Source organism: Physella acuta, unplaced genomic scaffold (genome assembly GCF_028476545.2).
Source record: "Physella acuta isolate Inbredline_101_S28 unplaced genomic scaffold, ASM2847654v3 ptg001818l, whole genome shotgun sequence".
NCBI lineage: Eukaryota > Metazoa > Mollusca > Gastropoda > Physidae > Physella > Physella acuta.
In genome coordinates, this window is record NW_026733328.1 from 5,343 (window position 1) to 26,955 (window position 21,613).

The window sequence follows — 21,613 nt, forward strand, 5'->3', positions numbered from 1 at the left end:
ATATATAGATAGATTGTGTCCCTTGTCTAACTTAAAATTTAAATGGGAGGTAACAAGCTTAACATTGTATAATATCAATAAGTAATCAAACTTATAAAAACTGTTATAAAGATTTACAATTTTGTATATGAAGAAATCAGCTTTTTGTATTAAGTAAATTTGATATGCTTATTAAAAAATCACCAAATTCCTGGGTTTTTTTTTCTGTCATCATGTGTTTTTTGCACATTTGGATGCTTTGTCAATTTGTTTTATTGACAATAACTTAAAGGAGAAAAAAAATCTGTTTAAAATATCATTTTTATGAGCCTATTAATTAAAATGTAGTTATGTCAATGTCTTTCCGATCCTACAAGCTCTCTGCGAAAAGTTGTATATGTGTCATCATATTATATTTGGCATCATTAGAAAGCTTGATTTCTCATGTATCTGATAAGCGTATTTTCTAACATCTATGAAACACCAAAAGATTACAATTGGCTTTACAAATTACACAGATATGCTACATTCGTGACCTTCTTTTCTTTTATTTTAGCTGTTTTTCTCAGACGAGATTTTGGCAAATTTTGACTTTTCACAACCTTACGGAGCCGGTAAAAAAGAGTTTTGCAATCCTGATCGTCTTTTTATGTTAACACGATAAGCTGAGTGCAGTTTGACTTGGATTGACAACGTTTCATAATTTCAAATTGATTTAATTTCATTAAACAAAAATAGTTTTTGATAACGTTTCCGTGATTACCGATGATCGGAAGTGATATTTCATATACTTCATGTATTTCAAAAGCCTATAACTTGAGTATTGTTTGCTGTAGGTGAACATAATTGAAAAAAAATGTTTTATTGAATGCACTGTGTCAAGTTTCAATTCATGTTTTAAGATTTCCGATAGCCGGAAGTGTAACTATACTTTATCTACGTGGAAACAAAACAAATTGACAACTGATTAAGTTAGGTAGACGAAATTACATTTATACGTACACAATCTTATAGTTAAATATCACTCAAATTTTGAATATGGACATTGTGCATTAGTGTAGTTTTGTTTTCTTAAATACCGATAACACAAGTAACCTTTCAGTTAGGTGGACTTATTTTCAAACATTGTTATAATTTCTCATTCTCTGGATTCCTTCAAATTTCGTATGATTCTTATTCAGCACGATTATAGAACTACCTTTATACTATGTGTTCATGATGATTAAAAAACAGTTTTTTTGACACTAAGTTGTATTTATACAGACCTTATTGTTATATAAGAATATTCGATACATTTGAGTAGAGAACATTCCCGCTTTATTATGTCAAAATTTTGTTCAGCCGAATGAGATTAAATCAACTCTGGATTTAAACTAACAAAGTCCTTAAAAAAATTCAAGGTTCCTTTAAATAACAAAACCATTTTTACTTTGCTTTAAAAGAAGATTATCTCCATGGATAATGTAATATCCTGATTATTATCGTATAATCATTTATCAAATAACGTAACTCTATTATTATTATATAGAGATAATCATACTTATAAGAAGTGTTATAAACATTTAGTATTTGTAAAGATTTATCATTGAAATATAATACTAATCATAATTATAAAAACCGTTATAAAAATGAAAATGTGTGTAGAAATTAAATATCATATACACGATCATATTACTAAACATCTGTGAAAAAGTAACCATTATTATTATTATTATATATATATATATATATATATATATATATATATATATATATATATAAATTAAATGTCAGTATCTATTTTTTTGTTAAGTTAAACAATCGAAAAAGTAACTATGGGTTTATCATTGGAATATCACAACTTCGATTTTAATATCAATCACCAAATAAATTGTGACAACAAACACGCAGGTGACCAGAGATATTTGCCACGTGATCACGACGGCCATGCGCGTGATACCAATAGAACACCATCTCTGATTGGTCGAAGCATGGTCCCGCTCTTGCCTCATTGATACAATTAAAAAACCGATTTCATCGTGTATAGCTATGACAACCGATATAATCATTTCTAAAATATGTCGTCGAATATAAACATCACATAATAAAAATAGTGTATTCATGAAAAAATTAATTTCATTTAAAATACGTATATCTATGATTAAGAAATTTCTGAATGAAATGTTATAAAATGTTAACCACAACTCATAAAAAAATGACATCAGACGAATCAGCTGAACACAAGTTACGACTGTATAACTTTTAACAGTATTTAAAATTATAAAGTCTCCGGCTAACAGTATGAAGACTTCAACTATACCAAGAACGCAGCAAGTAAACGTGATGATAATATCTACAGCCTCATAGCATTGAACAAATATCATAGACATATCTGCATTCATTTCTAGCATGCATCCTCCAATTCCTCTTGAGTTGGTAGCTTAAATCATTAACTGGTTTCTACAATCTCAAGTTATTTCATAACAAAGCATGAACTTCAACAAATTTCTTCAGTGTGTCTAAAGTCTTAAAACAATTCGTTCGCAAAGTTGGAAGAAACTAATATATAATTTTACACATATTATATATATATATATATATATATATATATATATATATATATATATATATATTTATTTATTTATTTATTTATTTATATATATTTATTTATTTATATTTATATTTATATATACCTATTGCTGATTTTTTAATTCCCTATTTTTCATTAACTTTTGTCTAGCATTGTTTAATTTATATCAGTTAATTCATAATAAACTAAAGCATTGATAATCATAGACCTTAAGGTAGAGAAAATAACATAGAATCTACGCCGTCTTTATACATAAACAGCATTGCGTTATATTTAATACATATACGTGTCTATATACGTAATTCATATGTTTAACACATATTTTTTTTCTGAAGACTATTTCTTTAGCATTTCATTATTTCTTTTTAATCCATTTAATTTCTAAACTTTCTAGAAAAGAAAATTATATTGTTTATTTTACAATAGGGAAAAATTACCCCCGAAGCAACGGATAAATATCTACATTACAGAAAATCAATTATAGCAGGATCAGAAATTCTCCAGCGAAAAGAAACAGTAAAACCCCGAGGGCAAGAATAAGAATGACTAATCCAAGTTTTCTTTGTAAAGAGCTGTCTACGTTTATCATAATTGATGTTGGCTTTTGTATTTAGTAATTAGCCAAATAAAACATCGAAGATTTTTTTTTTCTAACTACCAGATAAGATGAATTTAGATTTTTCTGGAAACCTATTGGCTTACTTGCACAAACAAATTTTTGTTAGTAATTTTAAGAAATAAATAAAGTAGAACAGGCGGAGCTAAATAAGTGAGTCACGTGTCTCAGATTTTTCTCGACGCTGATAAGCTGAAATAAGTACGCCATAATTTCTTTGAAACAAACCGAATCAAAGACTTAAACAGCGGGTTCAGTAAGCGCTAGACACTGATACAAATCACACGGTACTGACTGAACAAGACTGAACAGTCTCTTGTATGTTATAAACTGTATTTAGACTGACTTCGTTTAAAAGATTTTTACGGATTCATATTTCTGACATTTACAAACTGGGTGACGTTGGTCATTTTAAGATCAAGATTGACGTTTAAACGCTATACATATAAGGACCTCTCTGGCTAAAGTAGTTTTGTTAACCGCCGTGGACAATTATTTTACCTGATTAGTTGTTTTAACATTTTTTTTTATCAATCCGAGGTGAAGACTGAGTTCGCTTTTACTATACAGATTTATACACAGTATTATTATTTTTTTTCGAATAATGTTGCTCGGATCAGCAAGATAATACGGACTTATCAGTAGCACCAAATCAATTAAGACTTTTTTTATCTAAATCAGGTCTTGGCCATTTTCTAGAACTAAAAAAAAAGTAAAAGAAAAAAAAAATCAAATATTTCTCACAATATTAGCACAATATTAGCTTAGTTATGGGTTTGAGCAATAAACAGGCAGACAGACCGAGAAAATCCATTAATGTGCATAGAAGATACAGGATACATCAATGTTTCACCCTGCTTTTAGTTCAAATGGGGTCTAGACTGCGCAATTTAACGAATTACACGACTAATTAAGTGAACGTGTATTGTTCTATTTATCCCGATATACCACTGTAACTCACTAAATTTTAGTTTGGCAATATTTTTTTCGTCATTTATGTCATGACGGGAGCTTGATAGTGTGAAGACAAGAACGGTTAGTTTGTTTCCGTAGTGGCCTGTTCCGTATTGCAGGGCGTATTACCTGGTCATTATTTTCCTTGAGCCATATCGTAATCAGTAGTCGTATGCTAGAAGATCTATTTCGAGCTTACATATCGTCAAAGTATGTTTTATATATATATATATATATATATATATATATATATATATATATATATATATATATATATATATATATATATATATATATATATATATATATATATATATAATAACTAGCGTACTCGTCCCCGCACGTTGCCGCGTAGATAAAATAAAGTCTGACGAAATATAACAAGGATTTCACCAATGCGTTGCCAATCCTATTTTCTTAGACGCGTGACCTTGTTTACTAAAACTGAGTTATTTAAATGTAAACAATGCCTGCGCTAGGAACATACGTATCGGGACACAATTTACCTACACTACCTCATGAAAACCTTGAGTGTACGTTAATCACTCACCGAAATTATAAGGAAGAACACACTTCGGTGACCGCCCACGAGTCAGGGACGTGAAGGGGTGCACTCAGGAGCCCCGGATTACACTACCACAGATTCGCCGTAGTGCTCGCAGGGGAACAAGTGCGCCTCGGGTCGTACAATCTACGGGGCGCCGGCGGTTGCGCCAGTTGAAGTTTTAGCGGTGAATATAGTAGTACCTCTAACCAGATATGCAGGACGCACGATTAACGAATGCCAAGTGATAACCGCTCTGGAACTCTGGGCACAAAATTGTTTATTGACAAAAAATCGCACCCTCCCGGGCGCCACTCATATCTAATTTTAATTATTTTGTTAACAGATAACTTCCCGGGAGTATTCTTATATTTTATGGCAATCGGATGAATGATGTTAAACCGCAGTCGAGCTTTATTTTTTATATACTGTATATACAGAAAAAAATACTCCTCAGGAGTATTCACATCAACTTCCCAAATTTTCATTGCGGATGAAATGTGTAGTAATGCACACACTCACACAAATGAATTTCTTGATATATATATATATATATATATATATATATATATATATATATATATATATATATATATATATGTATATATATATATATATATATATATATATATATATATATATATATATATATATATATATATATATATATATATATATATATATATATATATATATTTATATATATGTAGATTATCCTTTGTATAGATTTTTGACAAATGCTCAATAAAAGTTAAACTTACATTTAGCTAACTACACAGGCGTCACTAGCTCAGTTGACATACAATGCTGTAATGCAGCATGCCCCGCTCTCCACTAGGGTACGTAAATGTTATAGACACATTTTTACAACTAGATAAATGGCTCGTTGAGTAAGAAATGTTACGGGCGCTTGGTTGATAGTGTTGTCTTTTTCCCTTAACCGAAACGAAAACCGAAATCACCACCTCACAATGAAAAAAGGTGAAATTAAAAACATCTTTATCCAGATTCGACATTTTGACCATGCCGTGTACGGTAACTTATGCAGCTATTGGAAATATTTAACAGGATATGAATTTTTATTGACATAGGATCTTTATCCGGAACTTATACCGGAACCGTAAATTTAATTTGGTACGAAAATCTATTCTGAACTGGCATTTTAACTTAACCCGGACATTTAACAGGGAATACAAATTTATTTGGGAAAAATACGAAACGTGAAATCAAATAAAAAATCAAAACTTAAATTTATCCAAAAACAAACATTTTAACCGGAAACAATATTTAACTAAAAAAAGAACTTTATCCAGAAATGGAAATTGGACTCAAACGGAAATTTAACCGCAACCTCAAATGTAATCGGAATTAGAACCATAATAGGTATGGAATTTAACTGGAAACCGAAATTTTAACCTGAACTGGAAATTGAACCCGAAATGAAACACCTAATAAGCCTAATCTTAACCGTAATACAAATACTAATTCTTACTATATATTTTACTTTTCGATATTTTAAAGTATATCTATATAGGCATATGCTTCGAAAATATAATTCATTTATTTCGCGATTTCTTATGCCACTATCAATGACGTCACTATTATGTTTCGATGTCGGTATTTAATTTTTATTTTCTCGTATACAGAGTATAGAGAAAGTATTGTAATCGTGCAGAAAAAAATCGAAATTTTTGCATATCTCGAAGTTTTACGACTCCCTGAGTCGAAAAAACATAAAATTTGCAATCTTCTGCATGTGTGTGTGTGTATGTGTGTCTGAAAACACGATAACTTGAGTACCGTTACAGCTAGGCTGATGAAATTGAAGAATTTTAAGATCCGTATCAACTTTTCAGCGGAAGTGGAATTATTTCTACTTTGAATTTTTTAAAAGCCTATAGCTTGAGTACTTTTTCATATAGATACAAAAATTTCACGTGTAAGTCACAAATCTAATTCTCTGCCTTCTATCAAATTTTGAGTAATTTCCGTTGATCGGAAGTAGTAATTTACGCTATTTCCGATTTCTCAAAAAAAAAAACGCATGTGAATTTATAAAGTACTAATAATATTCCGCACTATTATGCAAATTTTTATTTGGCGTTCACTTGGTGTGCAATTCTTTTCCGTACGAGATTCTAATCTATTTTAAAAGGTTTAAGTATTTAGAATGGATTAAAATCATGTCTATATCCCGAGTAGCCATCCCCTGATCTTTTATAAAATAATATTATAGAAAGTTTAGGGGAGATCACTCCCGGTTTATTTATTCAATGACTCTATTCAATTTTGTGTATAGACGCTCAATCATGACATTGTCAAAATACTAAATATAGTCGAAAATTGAACCCCAAAGCCTCCCGCCTATGCTCACATTCACAAAGGTCGCATTCAAAGTTGTGTCTTAACTTTTTTTTTCCTCCATTGATTATTTGCGCTCCAGTGTTGTTTCGTTTATTGAATTTCACAGGTGTCGAAGGCACAGCTACCTACTATGTCGTCTTCTGCGAGCAACCTGTCAATCAACCGTGTCGAGACAACAACAAAGAAAGCAACAGAGTTAAGCGAATTGATCCTGAATGTCGAACATGTGTATTCGGCGTTATTTTTCTTTGTCAACCCAACGATAGCGATCTGTGGCCTGATCACGAACACCTTCAGCTTGGTTGTACTTGTAAGAAATGGACTTCACAAGACCTCGAATATCTTTCTCCTCTCATTAACATTGGCTAACTCCTTGTATTTACTCAACGCCATCAACCTGGCGGAACTTTTTAAATACATACTCATCAACTGGATCGTTAGGCCTTATTTCAGACCAATTTCTTTCCAAACGGCAGCGTTTATGTGCAACCTAGGCAAAGTTATTCTTTTTTTCAGCCAGTGGGGAATTTACATATCTTTTTCTTTGCCCACCGTGATATCAATCGAGAGGTGCATCGCCGTTTATTTCCCACTACAGTTCAAACAGGTCATGACCGTTCGTATAGCTGCGTCTATGACTTTCGCCGTCTACGTCTTTTGGCTCCCGTGGATGTTTTTCTACTCTTCTTGCCATGTGTGCGTGTACTACTATGGTAAAGACACAATATTCACTGATACAAGAATAACATCCTATTGCAGTGAAAAATTTGACTTGATAAATTACTTCAACCTCAACGTCATGAATTACCTCAGTAGCGCCGTTCCCATCACCATTGTATTTATCGGATCAACCATGGTGATTATAAAAATAGCACTCAACCAGCGCGTGAAGAAAAAAATAACAACCAATCAGAAGTCTGGTTACTCCCAAGCCACGCGCACTTTGCTAGTAGTGTCCCTTGTGTTTCTGGCTTTCACCGTTCCCTACTTGTTCATCCAGTACGTGGTCGTTGGGTTTTCCAACCTACCATACAGTGTACAAGAGTTATCCTACCTATGTACAGAGACCTGGATGTACCTGTACTGTTCAAGTAACGGCTACATCTACATCTTCTCAAACAAAATATTCAAGAAACAGTTGCAGGAGCTGCTTCGATTTAGACGAGAGAAGAAATAATTTTGTGTCTACACTAAAGAGATTGGTGTTCAAAATAAAATAAAATATTAAAATGAAATAAAAAGTTTACTCATCAGACCAGTGAGAAATATATTTCAAATATACGCAAATATTTACGTTAAACTAAAGCCATAACAATAAATTAAAGTTTTGAAATTGAAGATTTTGATTTATTTTCATATATATCAAAATAAATGTGATAACAATGTTTAAACATAATGTTTTTGACAAAACATCTCGTTTTGAAGATTCATTTTAGGTGAAGAAATTGTATAATATGCTGCTTAGTTATATTATTAAGTAAAATACTAATTAATTCCTAAACAATGAGTAATCGGCAATAAAGTTAAGAACCAATTCCGTTTACCGGAAATGGTTTGAAATTTGACAATCGTACGTATTTAATCCAACAATTATTAATAAAACTTGTTTGTCCAGCTAACTAAAACAATAGTTAACTAAATAATATTTTATTTAGTGTCTGTTGGATACCTTTACTAATATTTAGGAAGAGACCCACACTTTGCTTTATAGTAATTTAAATAGTAGTGTATAATTTCTTTTCTTTTTTTTTTTGGTTCATTTATATACTACTAAAACTCAAGTTTGTTTACATGTTTGAATATTTATTTGTTTGTTTGTCTGATTTGGTACTGTAAGGAAACTGCTCTATATGGGGGGCTGTAAAATAGTATGTAGGTAGAGAACAATTTTTGATTGCAGACAGACTGTTAATCACACATTTATTTAAAGATGTTAATAAATTTATTGATTTATTCATAGGTAGATTAACCACATTAATTTTAAAGTTTTAGAACAATGGCTTAACTTTGACTGAATAGTGACGTTTGATAACTCATTTTTTTTTTATTTGTTATTGGGGAGAATCTGCATTATGTGTAGCGCTGCAAAATAGGATTTTGGGTGGAAAATATTGTTCTTTCTTATACATACTGTTAATTACAAACTAATTTAAAGCCGTTAATTAATTTATTGATATATTCATTGGTAGATTAACCACATTAATTATAAAAGTTTAGAACAATGACATTAGTAATAGTAAAAAGATTTTTTTATTTTTTACAACAATGTTTTCAATTATTTTTTTTAAGGTCTATATGTGAATGATAAGGTTGACTATCAGGACCTCGTGGGGCACAGGGCAGGTGAAGTAGAGTTCATCTGTTTCTATGTTCTCAGCATATGAAGGGATAGTGTGTTCAGAGCCATGCTCGGCCGGAATCGTTTAATTTAAAAATACAAACATGTCTGAGACTTGGCGGGCACTGGGCAGGTGAAGTAGAGTTTAGTAGAGTTTTTAAAATATAAAAAACGTCTTTTTGAATGTGGGGTCTGGTTATTTTGGGATGATTAGTGCTGGCAGACGTGATGTCATTTATGGATGACCCCCGAAACCCACAGTTATCTAACTAGATAACGGGTAGTCTAGTTATTACATAAAAGCTTGTTATTAAAACGATTTTTATTAAATGTTTTTAGTACATGTTTTTTTTAACACTAGAGTTGCATGAGTAAAAACCATTGCGCACCAAATGAACGTGATAACGCTGTCTAATAGTGAGGAATAGTTTGATGAGACAGCCAACTAAATTTGACAAAATGTAAATTAACTCATAACAAACTAATTATGTAACCAATTAAGTCAAATATAATGCATGCTGTATTGTCTTCATGTTTTGACCCAAATACCAAATACGAACCGTATTTGTCAATTAGAAGTGCCTGCAATTTCGCTCGGTCGTTTCGTTCTAGACTGACTGACGACTGGCGACAGACAGAGAAAGTGAGTTAAATAAAAGTTTGTAAAAACATTTCATAAAAAAACGTTTTAATAACAAGCGTTTTTGTAATAATGCACTAAAAAGTAGAAAATAAATTATACACTACTATTTAAATAACTTTAAAGAAAAGCGAGGATCACTTTAGTATCTATTGGATACCTTTACTAATATTTAGGGAAAGATTGTTTATGATGAAAAACCATTAAATTTAGCATTATTTTCAATTAAATACCACCATACCAAATGTTGAAAATTCAAAAAAAAAAGTCTAGAGTGTTTTATGTTACGAAAACTAGCTAGCTGACTCTATTAATGTTAGTAGAAGATGAATCAGTGGTTATATTGTGGATAAATAGGTTTGTTTATGAAAATTTAGAACTCCACGAAATGCTGTTTTTTTTTCAAGAAGGCCGCCGTTGCCATGGCAAAACTATTTTCAAAAGTGTCCCCGATGCTTGCAAACATTTTCCTTTAAGTACCCTAACTTAGATATCCTTAAATAAATCAATAAAATGTTTTAATAAAGATGTTGGTTTTTACTCGAGCCTACCCCCTTAAAAGTATTCAATTTTTATTTTCTATTCAAATGAAACTCAACAGTGGTTCCTGCTGCATGCATATATTAACGCTAAATTGCGTATTGCTGAATAATACATTTATCTATCTATATACTACTAAAATTCAAGTTTGTTTACATGTTTGTATATGTTTTTAGTTGTTTGTTTTTTCTATGTTTTTTTGTTTGTCCGTTTGGTTACAAGAGAGAATCTGCACAATGTGTAGGGCTGTAAAATAGTAATTAGGTGGAGAACAATTTTTGTTTTTCGACAGATTGTTGAAATCAGAAAAAATTATTTAGTTTCTTTATTAAACGATTTTGGTCATTAAATATTTGATATAAATCTTTGCTTTTAGCTTCATGGTTCATCTAATACAAGAATACAAGTGATTTGTCTATCTAGACTCTAGAACTATTCTAGAGTTACGGCAAATACTAGACTTAACCTAACTAGTCATTAGATAATTTTAACTTGATCTAGATAATAATGAGTTTCTATACTTAACTATTTCAGAACTTCATTATTTAATTAAGAATTGTATACATTAAGACGAATTAGCTTGTTTCCTAATACTTAGTTATTTAAATGTTAACAAAGCTTGTGCCATATTTCTTGTATCATATTTGTCGGGACTCAAGTTTGCCCAAACCACCGCCAAGCACGCCCCAGGGCGTGATGTAGTAAAGGCTTGAGTGTATTTTAATCGCTGACCTTAATAGTGAGGTTTCAGGGACGTAAAAAGGCGCCCCCGGGGAGCCCCCTGTTTTACTACCGCTGCGTATGGTTTAATCACCGAATATCGTGTACCACCGTGAGAATATTGTGGGGTGCTTTTTAGATCGACTGTAGGGACCATAGTGCTCAAAGAAAAAGTCTGGGAACCAATTTGCGCCGTCCAAGAGGCCGGCGGATGCGCCTGACTCAGTTATTGAACGACTGGTGTGGAATCTGCATCAAAGTTTATAAATATCTTGTTGAATTTTTTAAAATCAATATTAATTTAGCATTTAGTGACTGCACGCTTTAAAAATATTCGAAGATTAAATCAACAAATCTATAGATATAATTCTCTTCATGGATACTCTAAAAAACACCAAGCTGTACGCGCGCATAGCAGACCCCTCTGTTCCTCTTTAAGCATGTCCCTACCACCCCCACCCCCACATGGTCTGGTGAGCTGTGGTTCACGCTAAATGTTTACAGTCGTAGAGCCGGGTTTAGTGACGACTATTAGGAGCATATAATTTAGTTTGAAACGATTTTAAACTTAGGGGAGGTAACAAAGATGAGGCTGCTTTCACGTGGGGGGGGGGGGGGGTGTAGGGTAAGGGTTGGGGGAAAGGAGGGTGGAGGGAGGGCGTTATCGTCCTTAACGATCTACTGATAAAGCAAATATTTTCATTGGCAGCATTGATACTGTCGAATTCACAAATTATGAATTACTGAAAAGTAGAAAATAAAACAACTAAATAGCGGCGTATGATACGCCACGGGTCGGCTCGTAAATATAATAATAAAATAATTTTTACATTACGCTAACTTGAAATGTTAAAATGTTATTGTAACAAGCAATACCTCCACCAACCTAGAAATTTCACATACTCCTCCATTTATTTAGAGAAATGTACGTGAAAAAAAAACTTTTTTTAAAAATTCGATTCCAAGCTGAAAATTTAAAACAGCGTCAGTTGCAAAATAGAGTTCTCTGTAAGATTATTTCTTGAATAAAGCTTTGCAAGAAAAATCAATCAAGCTGATCGCAGGCTGTGATAAAAAGTTATTGCGCAATGTGAATTTATGTAAACACAATTGATTATGCTAATACACGATTATATGAATCATAGTGCTCTGTTTACTTTCGTCTGATCCCGGTCAAAAGGCCTATGGGAACCCTCCCCCCCCCCCCTAGACTTAAGCAACCTGGAAATAAACCTTATGGGGAAAAAACCCGCAACATATTACGTCTGAATATTAATCCCCTCCCACTGATGAGGTTTATATAAAGAAATAATAACTATGATTGGAACAAAAAAAAAAAAACCCACAAAACATTTAATTAATTTGACTTTAACAACACTAAAACAGTTTCTACCTAAAGGAATTCTATTCGAAATTCATGGAGTGACCTTGGTTATATATAAGACTGCCATATTAACAGACCACACCGTCGAGGTTGGAGACAAGCTATGTTTCCACTTCATTTGTGGAACATGCACACGCGTGCAGAAGACCATAGGCCGAAAACAAACAACTCAGTTGAAGGCTGGCACAAAGGTTTCCAGTCGAATATGGGATATGCCACCCAGATATTTTGAAATTCTTTGACTGACTTTAATGAGCCCACCATTATTTAGTATTTGCGATAATCGCTTACAATCTCTCTTTTTAAAATTATAATAAACCACCATTGGGGGGGGGGGGGATTTTTATCCAGGGGGTTTATGTCGGGGGTTTATGTCGGGGGTTTATGTCGGGGGTTTATGTCGGGGGTTTATGTCGGGGGTTTATGTCGGGGGTTTATGTCGGGGGTTTATGTCGGGGGTTTATGTCGGGGGTTTATGTCGGGGGTTTATGTCGGGGGTTTATGTCGGGGGTTTATGTCGGGGGTTTATGTCGGGGGTTTATGTCGGGGGTTTATGTCGGGTGTTTATGTCGGGGGTTTATGTCGGGGGTTTATGTCGAGGGTTTATGTCGGGGGTTTATGTCGGGGGTTTATGTCCAGGGAGCTCATGGCCAAGTTGTTTTGACCGCACTCCAAATATACAGTGTATTAGATCCCTTACGTAGGTTTATATACATATTTGGACGCTTAACGGTAAACCGGAGTTGCACTTTACTCTATTTTCGGTCCCTCTAAAGTCTTAAGATTCTTCTCATTTTAATCATATTCTCAGAAAGCGGCACATTCTAAGAACATATCGCCTGAATGAATGTGTTTTCTAATAAAAAAGAGCAGTTTGTAAAATTCAATTCAACTCAATAAAATCTTAACCCTTTCGGTTGTAGAAAAATGTAAATAAACACTAAGAGGACTCTCAATGCTACTTTATCTCACTTCTAAAGCTTTCAAACAACGTTAACCTTATTGTGACAAAGCATGCGTATTGAAGCGTAAGCTCCACCATTTCAAATCGAACGTCTCAGTGCTGTGAACTTGAACGAAGGCTCGCATTTGAGCCAGTTCTTTTACTCTAAGCATGCCTTGCAATCTACAACCCAGAAAGCATTTCAATGTTGGACCCTGCAAAACTACGACGGTACCGTCAATTATTCACAAAGACAGAATGTCAAAACTGATTTTAATATTGATATTTTTCATGTCGTGAAGAATTGTATATGTAAATATTTATGCATGTATTCGCTTTTACATTTGCTCCGTTTCCAATATTTCCAATCAATAGTTGTGTTTAAATTAAATATTATAACCTGTTTTGTGTGAGGCAGACGTAACAAATAAATGTGTAGCATAACAATAGAATGATGTTACCACATAACTACTGTCAGAAAACTCAGGTACCTCAACATAACAGTATAGTGGGCGATTACACAAATCATCAACAAAGATATTTGCTTGTAATTTAAGACACAGATTTTTTAACTCTAACGTTTTATACTAGACAGATGGCATATGGGACGACGTTGTCGGATGATAGAGCTTACGACTACTTAACTGGAAGTCTCGAATTCGAATCTCTAGCTCCAGTCTGTAGGATGCCCCCATCTTTGTTGTAGTCACTATCTGAGCACGGTGGGGGTACGTCAGCATTTGAGGCCTAGATTATCTGAAAGTCGAATTCATCTGCTTCAGAGACTTCGGGGGGTCGGTGTGGTCGAGACGGTAAAGCTCATGGTTGCTAGACCGAAAAGTCTCGAGTTCGAACCCTCGGGCAGATGAGGCTCGTTAGCTGGGGACAGCCACTCTTCTAGGAGAGACAACTCCAAAATTAAAAACAACTGCTGCCTTGTAGTTTGTTCTTGGTTGGACAAAGGCTATGGAAGCAAATCCAAAAAGAAAAGCAGGCTGAAATCGGAGTCAATGGCCTCAATGGCGCATAACCAGTTGACACGTAACGCTTAATTGTGTTGGAGGCGTGGTCGAGTCGGCAAAAAGCTCATGGTTGATAAATTCGAACAAAAGCCTCGAGTTCAAACCCACTGGCAGATAAATCTCGATCCCCTTCATCACTAATAATTAAGAACGAAGAAGAAGAAGAAGAAGAGACTTCGGCATATGAAGTTATAATGCGGTCAACGTTATGCCCAACTGCCTTTGTTTCCCTAACGTGGGTTGTGTACCTATTAGAGCAGGGTAAATTCAAGGACGTTGTAGTGACTTGAACCCGGATTCGACCTCGAGACTCTCGGTTAGCCTACAACTATCCACCGTCCAGGACGGAGTGGTATAGCGGTACAGAGCTGGACTATTAACTCGTAAGTCTCGAGTTCGAATCCGGGTTCAAATCAGTAGATCGTCCCTGAGTCCACCTAACTCTGAAGGGTACTCACGTTAGGGAGAGTAAAGGCGGCTGAGCATGGCGCTGACCACACTATCTCTTTAAATGCCGAGGTCACAGAAACAAGTGAACTCTACTTCACTAGCCCTATAGACCGTCAGTTTGAAAGGGAAACTTTACTTTTATCCACCGTCCCTTACTGAAACTATAATATGCTGTATATCGCTTTAAACGTAGAGCAATTTCAATTGTATCTAGGCAATTAGGCCATTGTTTAGGTCGTACAATACTAGTGCCGTACGTCTTAAAAGGTGTGGGTAGTTTCTTTTGCGACGAAGGAATTTAGAAAATCTGACTTGACACTTTGAAAGATAATTAAGCTAAATTATTTTTAATCTAATTTTAAAACCTAGGTTTAGGTGTTATGAATCGCCATTTTAAGGCTAAGGTGATATTAATGGAGAATGAATATACATCGTCAAGAGTCTGTGATACTATTTATCGACAGCTCTTTGCAGTTCAGAACGTATGCATTTAGGTGAGCGACTATGTGTAGTGTAAAGTGGTGGGTTCGGATCCCGTCTGTCTAAACTATTTTGTCTATAAAATGCCGTTATTATGTACCTTTCTAGCTTTGGCGTTGAAAGCACACTTTATGTATAACAATACTACCTGCGTTATACTAAATTTCTTTTATTCTAATACTAAAATCTTAATTAAATACAAAATACACACATTCGTATTTTCAGTTTCGTAAAACAATTATTTTTTTCTTCAGTACAAGCTTAATTTGTTTTAAAATTATTAGTCGATATTCTAATCAATGAATCATTCGCAACTTCCACGCTAAAATTCGTATTTTCTATTTGATTTAGTATAAAGAAATGTTGTTTTTTTCATTAGTGTGAGCCTAATTTATTCCAAAAATGCTTAAGCCATTATTTCTAACCGGTGAATTAGTCGACGCAGCCAACGTGTTCTTCTAACCAATCAGTTTCCATTGACAAGCCAATGCTCCATTCACAAATATTGATCCCGTTCATTCATTAGCAGCCTGGGAGAATCAGCAACATCACCTGCGTTGCTTGACGAGGTACATAGTGTAAACCATGAGTATTGCGGCCTACTCTGTGGTATTGGTCTATCTTATAGTCCAACGTAAGTATAAACAAAAACATGCTTTTAATATACAGCTAATTGTTCTTAGAGTTTATTTTCCATGTAAACACAATGAGATAAATTGTAAATCAGCCCATATCCTGCTAGCATCTCACTTATAGGACGCTTGTAAAAAAATACTGCTAAAATTTATTAAAAACTATTTAAAACATTCATTATGTTTTATTGTATTTTAAAACGGTTAGACTATTGAATTTGTGTGTGTTTTGTGACCAAAAAAAAAATAATTGAGAAAAAGGTTATTATGCCGGTTTTGCTAGACTTATCAAAATGGCGGAAAAAAAGAAAACACGCGTACAGGAAAGTGCATATCTTCTTAAATTTTAACATTTTAATTGCAAAATACATTTGAAACTTGTGGCAGTACCATATTTCTATCTGATAAAAATTTAAGAGTAACAATTTTTTTTAACTACTTCATTATATCAAGTGTACAACAAGCGTCCCATAGCAACGAATGGCCCCATGTACATTGTTGCACAAACGTTACATTTTATTTCTAAGATTTTTAGAATTACACTAACTGAAGTATTCAAATCCATTGAACATACTAATTTAGTCATGCTGTAAATTCACCAGCACGTGATATTAAAATTATAACAAACCAGAATAATAATAATGGCCACTGAAAAGATTCAGTCATTGGGTTCTGTCGACAAAACATTGAAATACTATTCAACTCTCTCTAAATCAAGCTAACTCTAGCAGAAAAGGGACTTATGGATGTAATGATGTCATGCCCCAATTAATGTTCCCCTCTAACGGTTCCCCATACCAGTTTTACTTTGTTAACTTTTACGAGACTTCTTAAGGCGATTGCTGGTGCTAGATTTTGCGCTGTTTTGATTTGAACAGCTACAAAAACGGATTCGGGGACTACAACATCGGTGAATACTACCTTGGTAACGGGGGAAAGAGTGCTATAGAAGATGGATTGTTAGGGGGGGGGGGGGGGGGGTCATCAAAGTACAATTAAAATAATGGCTTTTTACTTTCTCGTATATATGAAGTATAGAGAATTTTTTGTAATCGTGCATAAATAAATCGAGATTGTTGCAAATCTCGACTTTTTACACATCCTTGAGTCGGAAAAACATAGTTTTGCAATCTTGTCCGTTTGTTTGTTTGTCTATGTGTCTATGTGTTTATGTGTGTGTGTGTCTGTGTGTGTCTGTAAACATATAATATTAATAATGTTACAGCTGGGTTGATGGCATTTTATATACAAGTATTATACAAATTTGTAGAACCGTAGCACCCTTTGAGCGATTTCCGATAAACGAAAGTAGAACTTTTTCTACGCATGAGAATTTACAAAATACTAATAATATTCCGCAAATTTTTATTATTATGTACATTATATTTGGCGTTCACTTGGTGTGTAATTCTTTTTTTTTTCTACGCGATATTATTCTATTTTAAAAAGTTTTAGTAATTAAAAATCATGTCTATATCCCGAGTTGCTATCCCCTGTTGTATTAAATAAGAATATTCGAGAAAAATTAGGGGAGATCACTCCCGGTTTATTTCCAAAATCTTTACACACAAAATCTTCCTTTAAACACTTCTACAAGAACACAGCCTATTGTGTCCACAGACGCCAGCTCGGTGGTACTACAGCAACAACTTCACGCACAGAACAGAGATGATGTAATGATGTGGCCACTGAATCAAACACAGAGCGTCACCAGTCTGGTCCAGTGCTCCTCACTCTGTTCAAGGTCCAACAGCACGTGCTTCAGTATACTTTATGACTCCAATACCAAAACCTGCAGCTTAGGTAGGCCAGGTGACATACACATATATATATATATATATATATATATATATATATATATATATATATATATATATATATATATATATATATACATATATGTATATGGTGACAGGACAAATGATCTCAGGACAAATGATCTCAGACAAAATATCACAGACAAAATATCTCACGGACAAATGATCTTAGGACAAATGATCTCAAGGACAAATGATCTCACGGACAAAACATACCAGGACAAAATATATCAGGACAAATGATACCATGGACAATTGATCTCAGACAAAATATCTCAGACAAAATATCTCACAGCAAAATTTTAATAGTGTAATTGATAGTTGATCTGAATTTTTTTGTTATAGACTGTTTTGTTTATTATGTTTAATATTGTTTATAGGTCTATGTACTAATTGTGAGAAATGTTAGCCGTATACATTTGTCATATTGCACTAAAGATTTTAAAATTGAGATTACTAATTTAGTATGCGAAGATTAAAGAAATTTTTCAATAGACAGAGTAGGTGGGCTTGCCAAATATGTGACAATCCTACCATGTCAGGTGGATGAAACTAGATCAAAAGGGAATTAAATAACAATAACGACACTCATTCGTATCAAGGTGGCCGCCTGCTTTGATGGCAGAGACATGCCTTAAGAAAGACATCCGCCCTCCGTGGACAATACAACTAAAATCTAAAGTCAATAGTTATGCGTCGGTCACACCTTAGTGATCAGGTGACAAATGCTTATTTAAACGACAGCGGTCATCGCTAATTACAAATATTACTCAGCTATGGCCTCTTTCGTTATCTGGGGAATTTATAAAAGCCATAAGTGTAGCAGCAGGCAAAGAGATTTGGAAATGTGCAGTTAGAAATATCGCGCAAAAGTTCACATAGTATTGGAGTGGTGTGATCATACCTGCCAACAAAGAAACGTAAACGTTATGTCTGTGTTGGTGATCCAATAAAAACAATAGTTTTATGTTATGAAAATGAAGACCTATTCACATTAAAAAAAAATATTTCGCGTGTTTTTTAACATTAATGGTGTATATCTACCGTTACTTTATTTGTTTTATACATTATAGTTTATTTTACCTTTCAGGCTAAAGGAGTAATTTTGTTTTAATTTTTACTTTTTCACACAAATGCTATTACAAAGGTTAAGCTTAATAAATCTTGTGATGCTTTGTTAAGCTTAACAAATTTACTGTATTCACAATTTTTCTCCGTAAAAAAGTAAATTAAACCATATTGACAGGCAATTAAAAAAAAGTTCAATTCAACTTAAATAATCGAACATACTATTAAAATTTTGCTGTGAGATATTTTGTATGAGATATTTTGTCTGAGATCATTTGTCCATGGTATCATTTGTCCTGATATATTTTGTCCTGGTATCTTTTGTTTGTGAGATCATTTGTCATGAGATCATTTGTCCGTGAGATATTTTGTCTGAGATATTTTGTCTGAGATCATTTGTCCTGAAATCATTTATCATGGAACCATGTCTATATATATAGGCCTATATATATATGTATATATATAATAAAAACTCTACAGTACATTAAGCATTTGGTTTATAAATTTATATTTCGAAAAAGAACTAAGTACTAAGATGACAAAAAACTTCAAAAGGATAAATGTCCGCATACATCGATTAGCATTGTCTACATTCAACAGGATCGATCCTGGTGCCAGTAGATCAATCTTTAAACTCCACTCCGGGAAAACTCTACTCCAGTGGAATCTCCTGTAACCTATCAAAAACGTTCCTCCAACAACGTAAAGGACAACTGACGCCAACAGATCAACTGGCTTGTAAAAGTACAAACTATTGCATTCTAATTAATATTGATAACTCTCTTATATATATATATATATATATATATATATATATATATATATATATATATATATATATATATATATATTAAGTAAGCCCAGACAGGGTGGGGGAGGGGTTAAAACCTTAATTTTTCTGTGAAAATCTGGATTTCAAATTTTTGCACAATTTACAATACTTCCTCTACACTTGATTTACGAGAAAGTTAAAAGTGCATCAATTATCATCATTGTTTTATTTTTTTTTTAAGTTAGCATTTCAACCACCCCACCATCGACGCCATTCCCATCCTGCAAACGTGTGGACAACAACTACGCCAGGCAGCTGGTCTCGCTAGACGCCGGCATTGACGTCATGTGCGACACCATCACCGACAACGGAGGATGGCTTGTTTTCCAGCGAAGAATCTCCGGAACCGTCGACTTCAACCTAGGCTGGAACAGCTACAAAAACGGTTTCGGCGATTACAACATCGGTGAATACTACCTGGGTAATGAGAAACTACATGTACTGACGACCGGAAAACCGCATGAGCTAAGAATAGACTTCATCTATAACGGGAAGAGCTACTACGCCAGGTACACTACATTCCGTGTTGGTAACGAGAGCGATGGCTACAGGCTGCAGATCGGAGGGTACTCTGGGGACGCTACCGACTACACGTACAACCACAACAACTGCAAGTTTAGCACGGCAGACACAGACAACGACAACAAACCGGACGGTAGCTGCGCTGTGCTGTACGGAGGAGCTTGGTGGTACAACAACTGCTACTTGATTAATTTAAACGCCCTCTGGAACACAACGGATCCCTACAAGTCCATTAGCTGGGGATCTTCTGTTGGCTCGTGGTACACTCACATTCGTTTTGTGGAGATGAGAATCAGGCCTATCTAATCCTAGAGACCTCTGCTTGCATTTTACCAATCAGAGTTTTTTTTTTCTGTCCACTGTTCAGCTTCTCTCATCTTTGACACAAATCTACCCCTGCCCTCAGGAAAGATAGTTAATTTAAAAATTATTTACTCCGACCAGTGTCCGACTCGGAAATTTAAGTTGCATCCCCCCTCCCGTCTCTAAAATGTGCACCTGCACTTTCTTCACCCATCCCCACCCGAAAGTAAAATATAGGAGAGAAATACTAATGTTAATGTTGTTCTGTTCATGACCCCTTGAGTAAATACATGCTGGAGTTATCACCTTATATCTAATTGTTTTTGTGTTTATGAAAACTAAGTCAAATTATCATTTAATAAATCTAGGCGAAATTCCTTTCAATCAGTATTTTCCTTTAAACCAATAATACTTTTAGTAACTCAAACAGATGTTAGTTAACTCTCTTGACCTTTTAAACCCGACTAAGTCCCCTTTGCTCCTTATGGTCTCCACCTTTTCCTTCCATTTCATCCGATCACCGGCTATTAATTTTGCCGTCTCCCAAGACATCCCTGTTGGCTTCAGTTCTTCGAAAAGACTTCGCCTCCAGGTATCTCTTGGGCACCCTCTCTTCAACTTTCCCTGGGGATTCCACTCAAGCGCTTGGCGTGTCACATTTGGGAAAACCTTTCTTAGCGCCAGATCCTCCTTCTTATTTGCACTGTCATAGGCGCCTGCCTACTTTTTAAACAACTCTATGTTAGGCACTTTCTCCTGCCATCTCAATTTCAAAATCTGTCTAAGGCATCTGTTTATGATGGTCTGCATCTTTACTGTGCTTGCCTTGGAGACTCTCCATGTCTCTGATACATACAGCAGAACTGCCTTGACAATCGAGTTAAGTATCCTAATTT

General features: G+C 34.3%; 1 protein-coding gene across 1 annotated transcript; it reads left to right on the top strand.

The window, feature by feature from the left end:
- The first annotated feature begins 17,642 nt into the window (after window positions 1–17,642).
- Window positions 17,643–20,720, top strand: LOC131930674 (ryncolin-1-like). The gene is made up of 3 exons (XM_059287259.1): window positions 17,643–17,673; window positions 17,796–17,978; window positions 20,074–20,720. Exons 1-3 carry the CDS (start codon window positions 17,643–17,645, stop codon window positions 20,718–20,720), a joined length of 861 nt encoding a protein of 286 aa, XP_059143242.1.
- The last annotated feature ends 893 nt before the right edge of the window (window positions 20,721–21,613 follow it).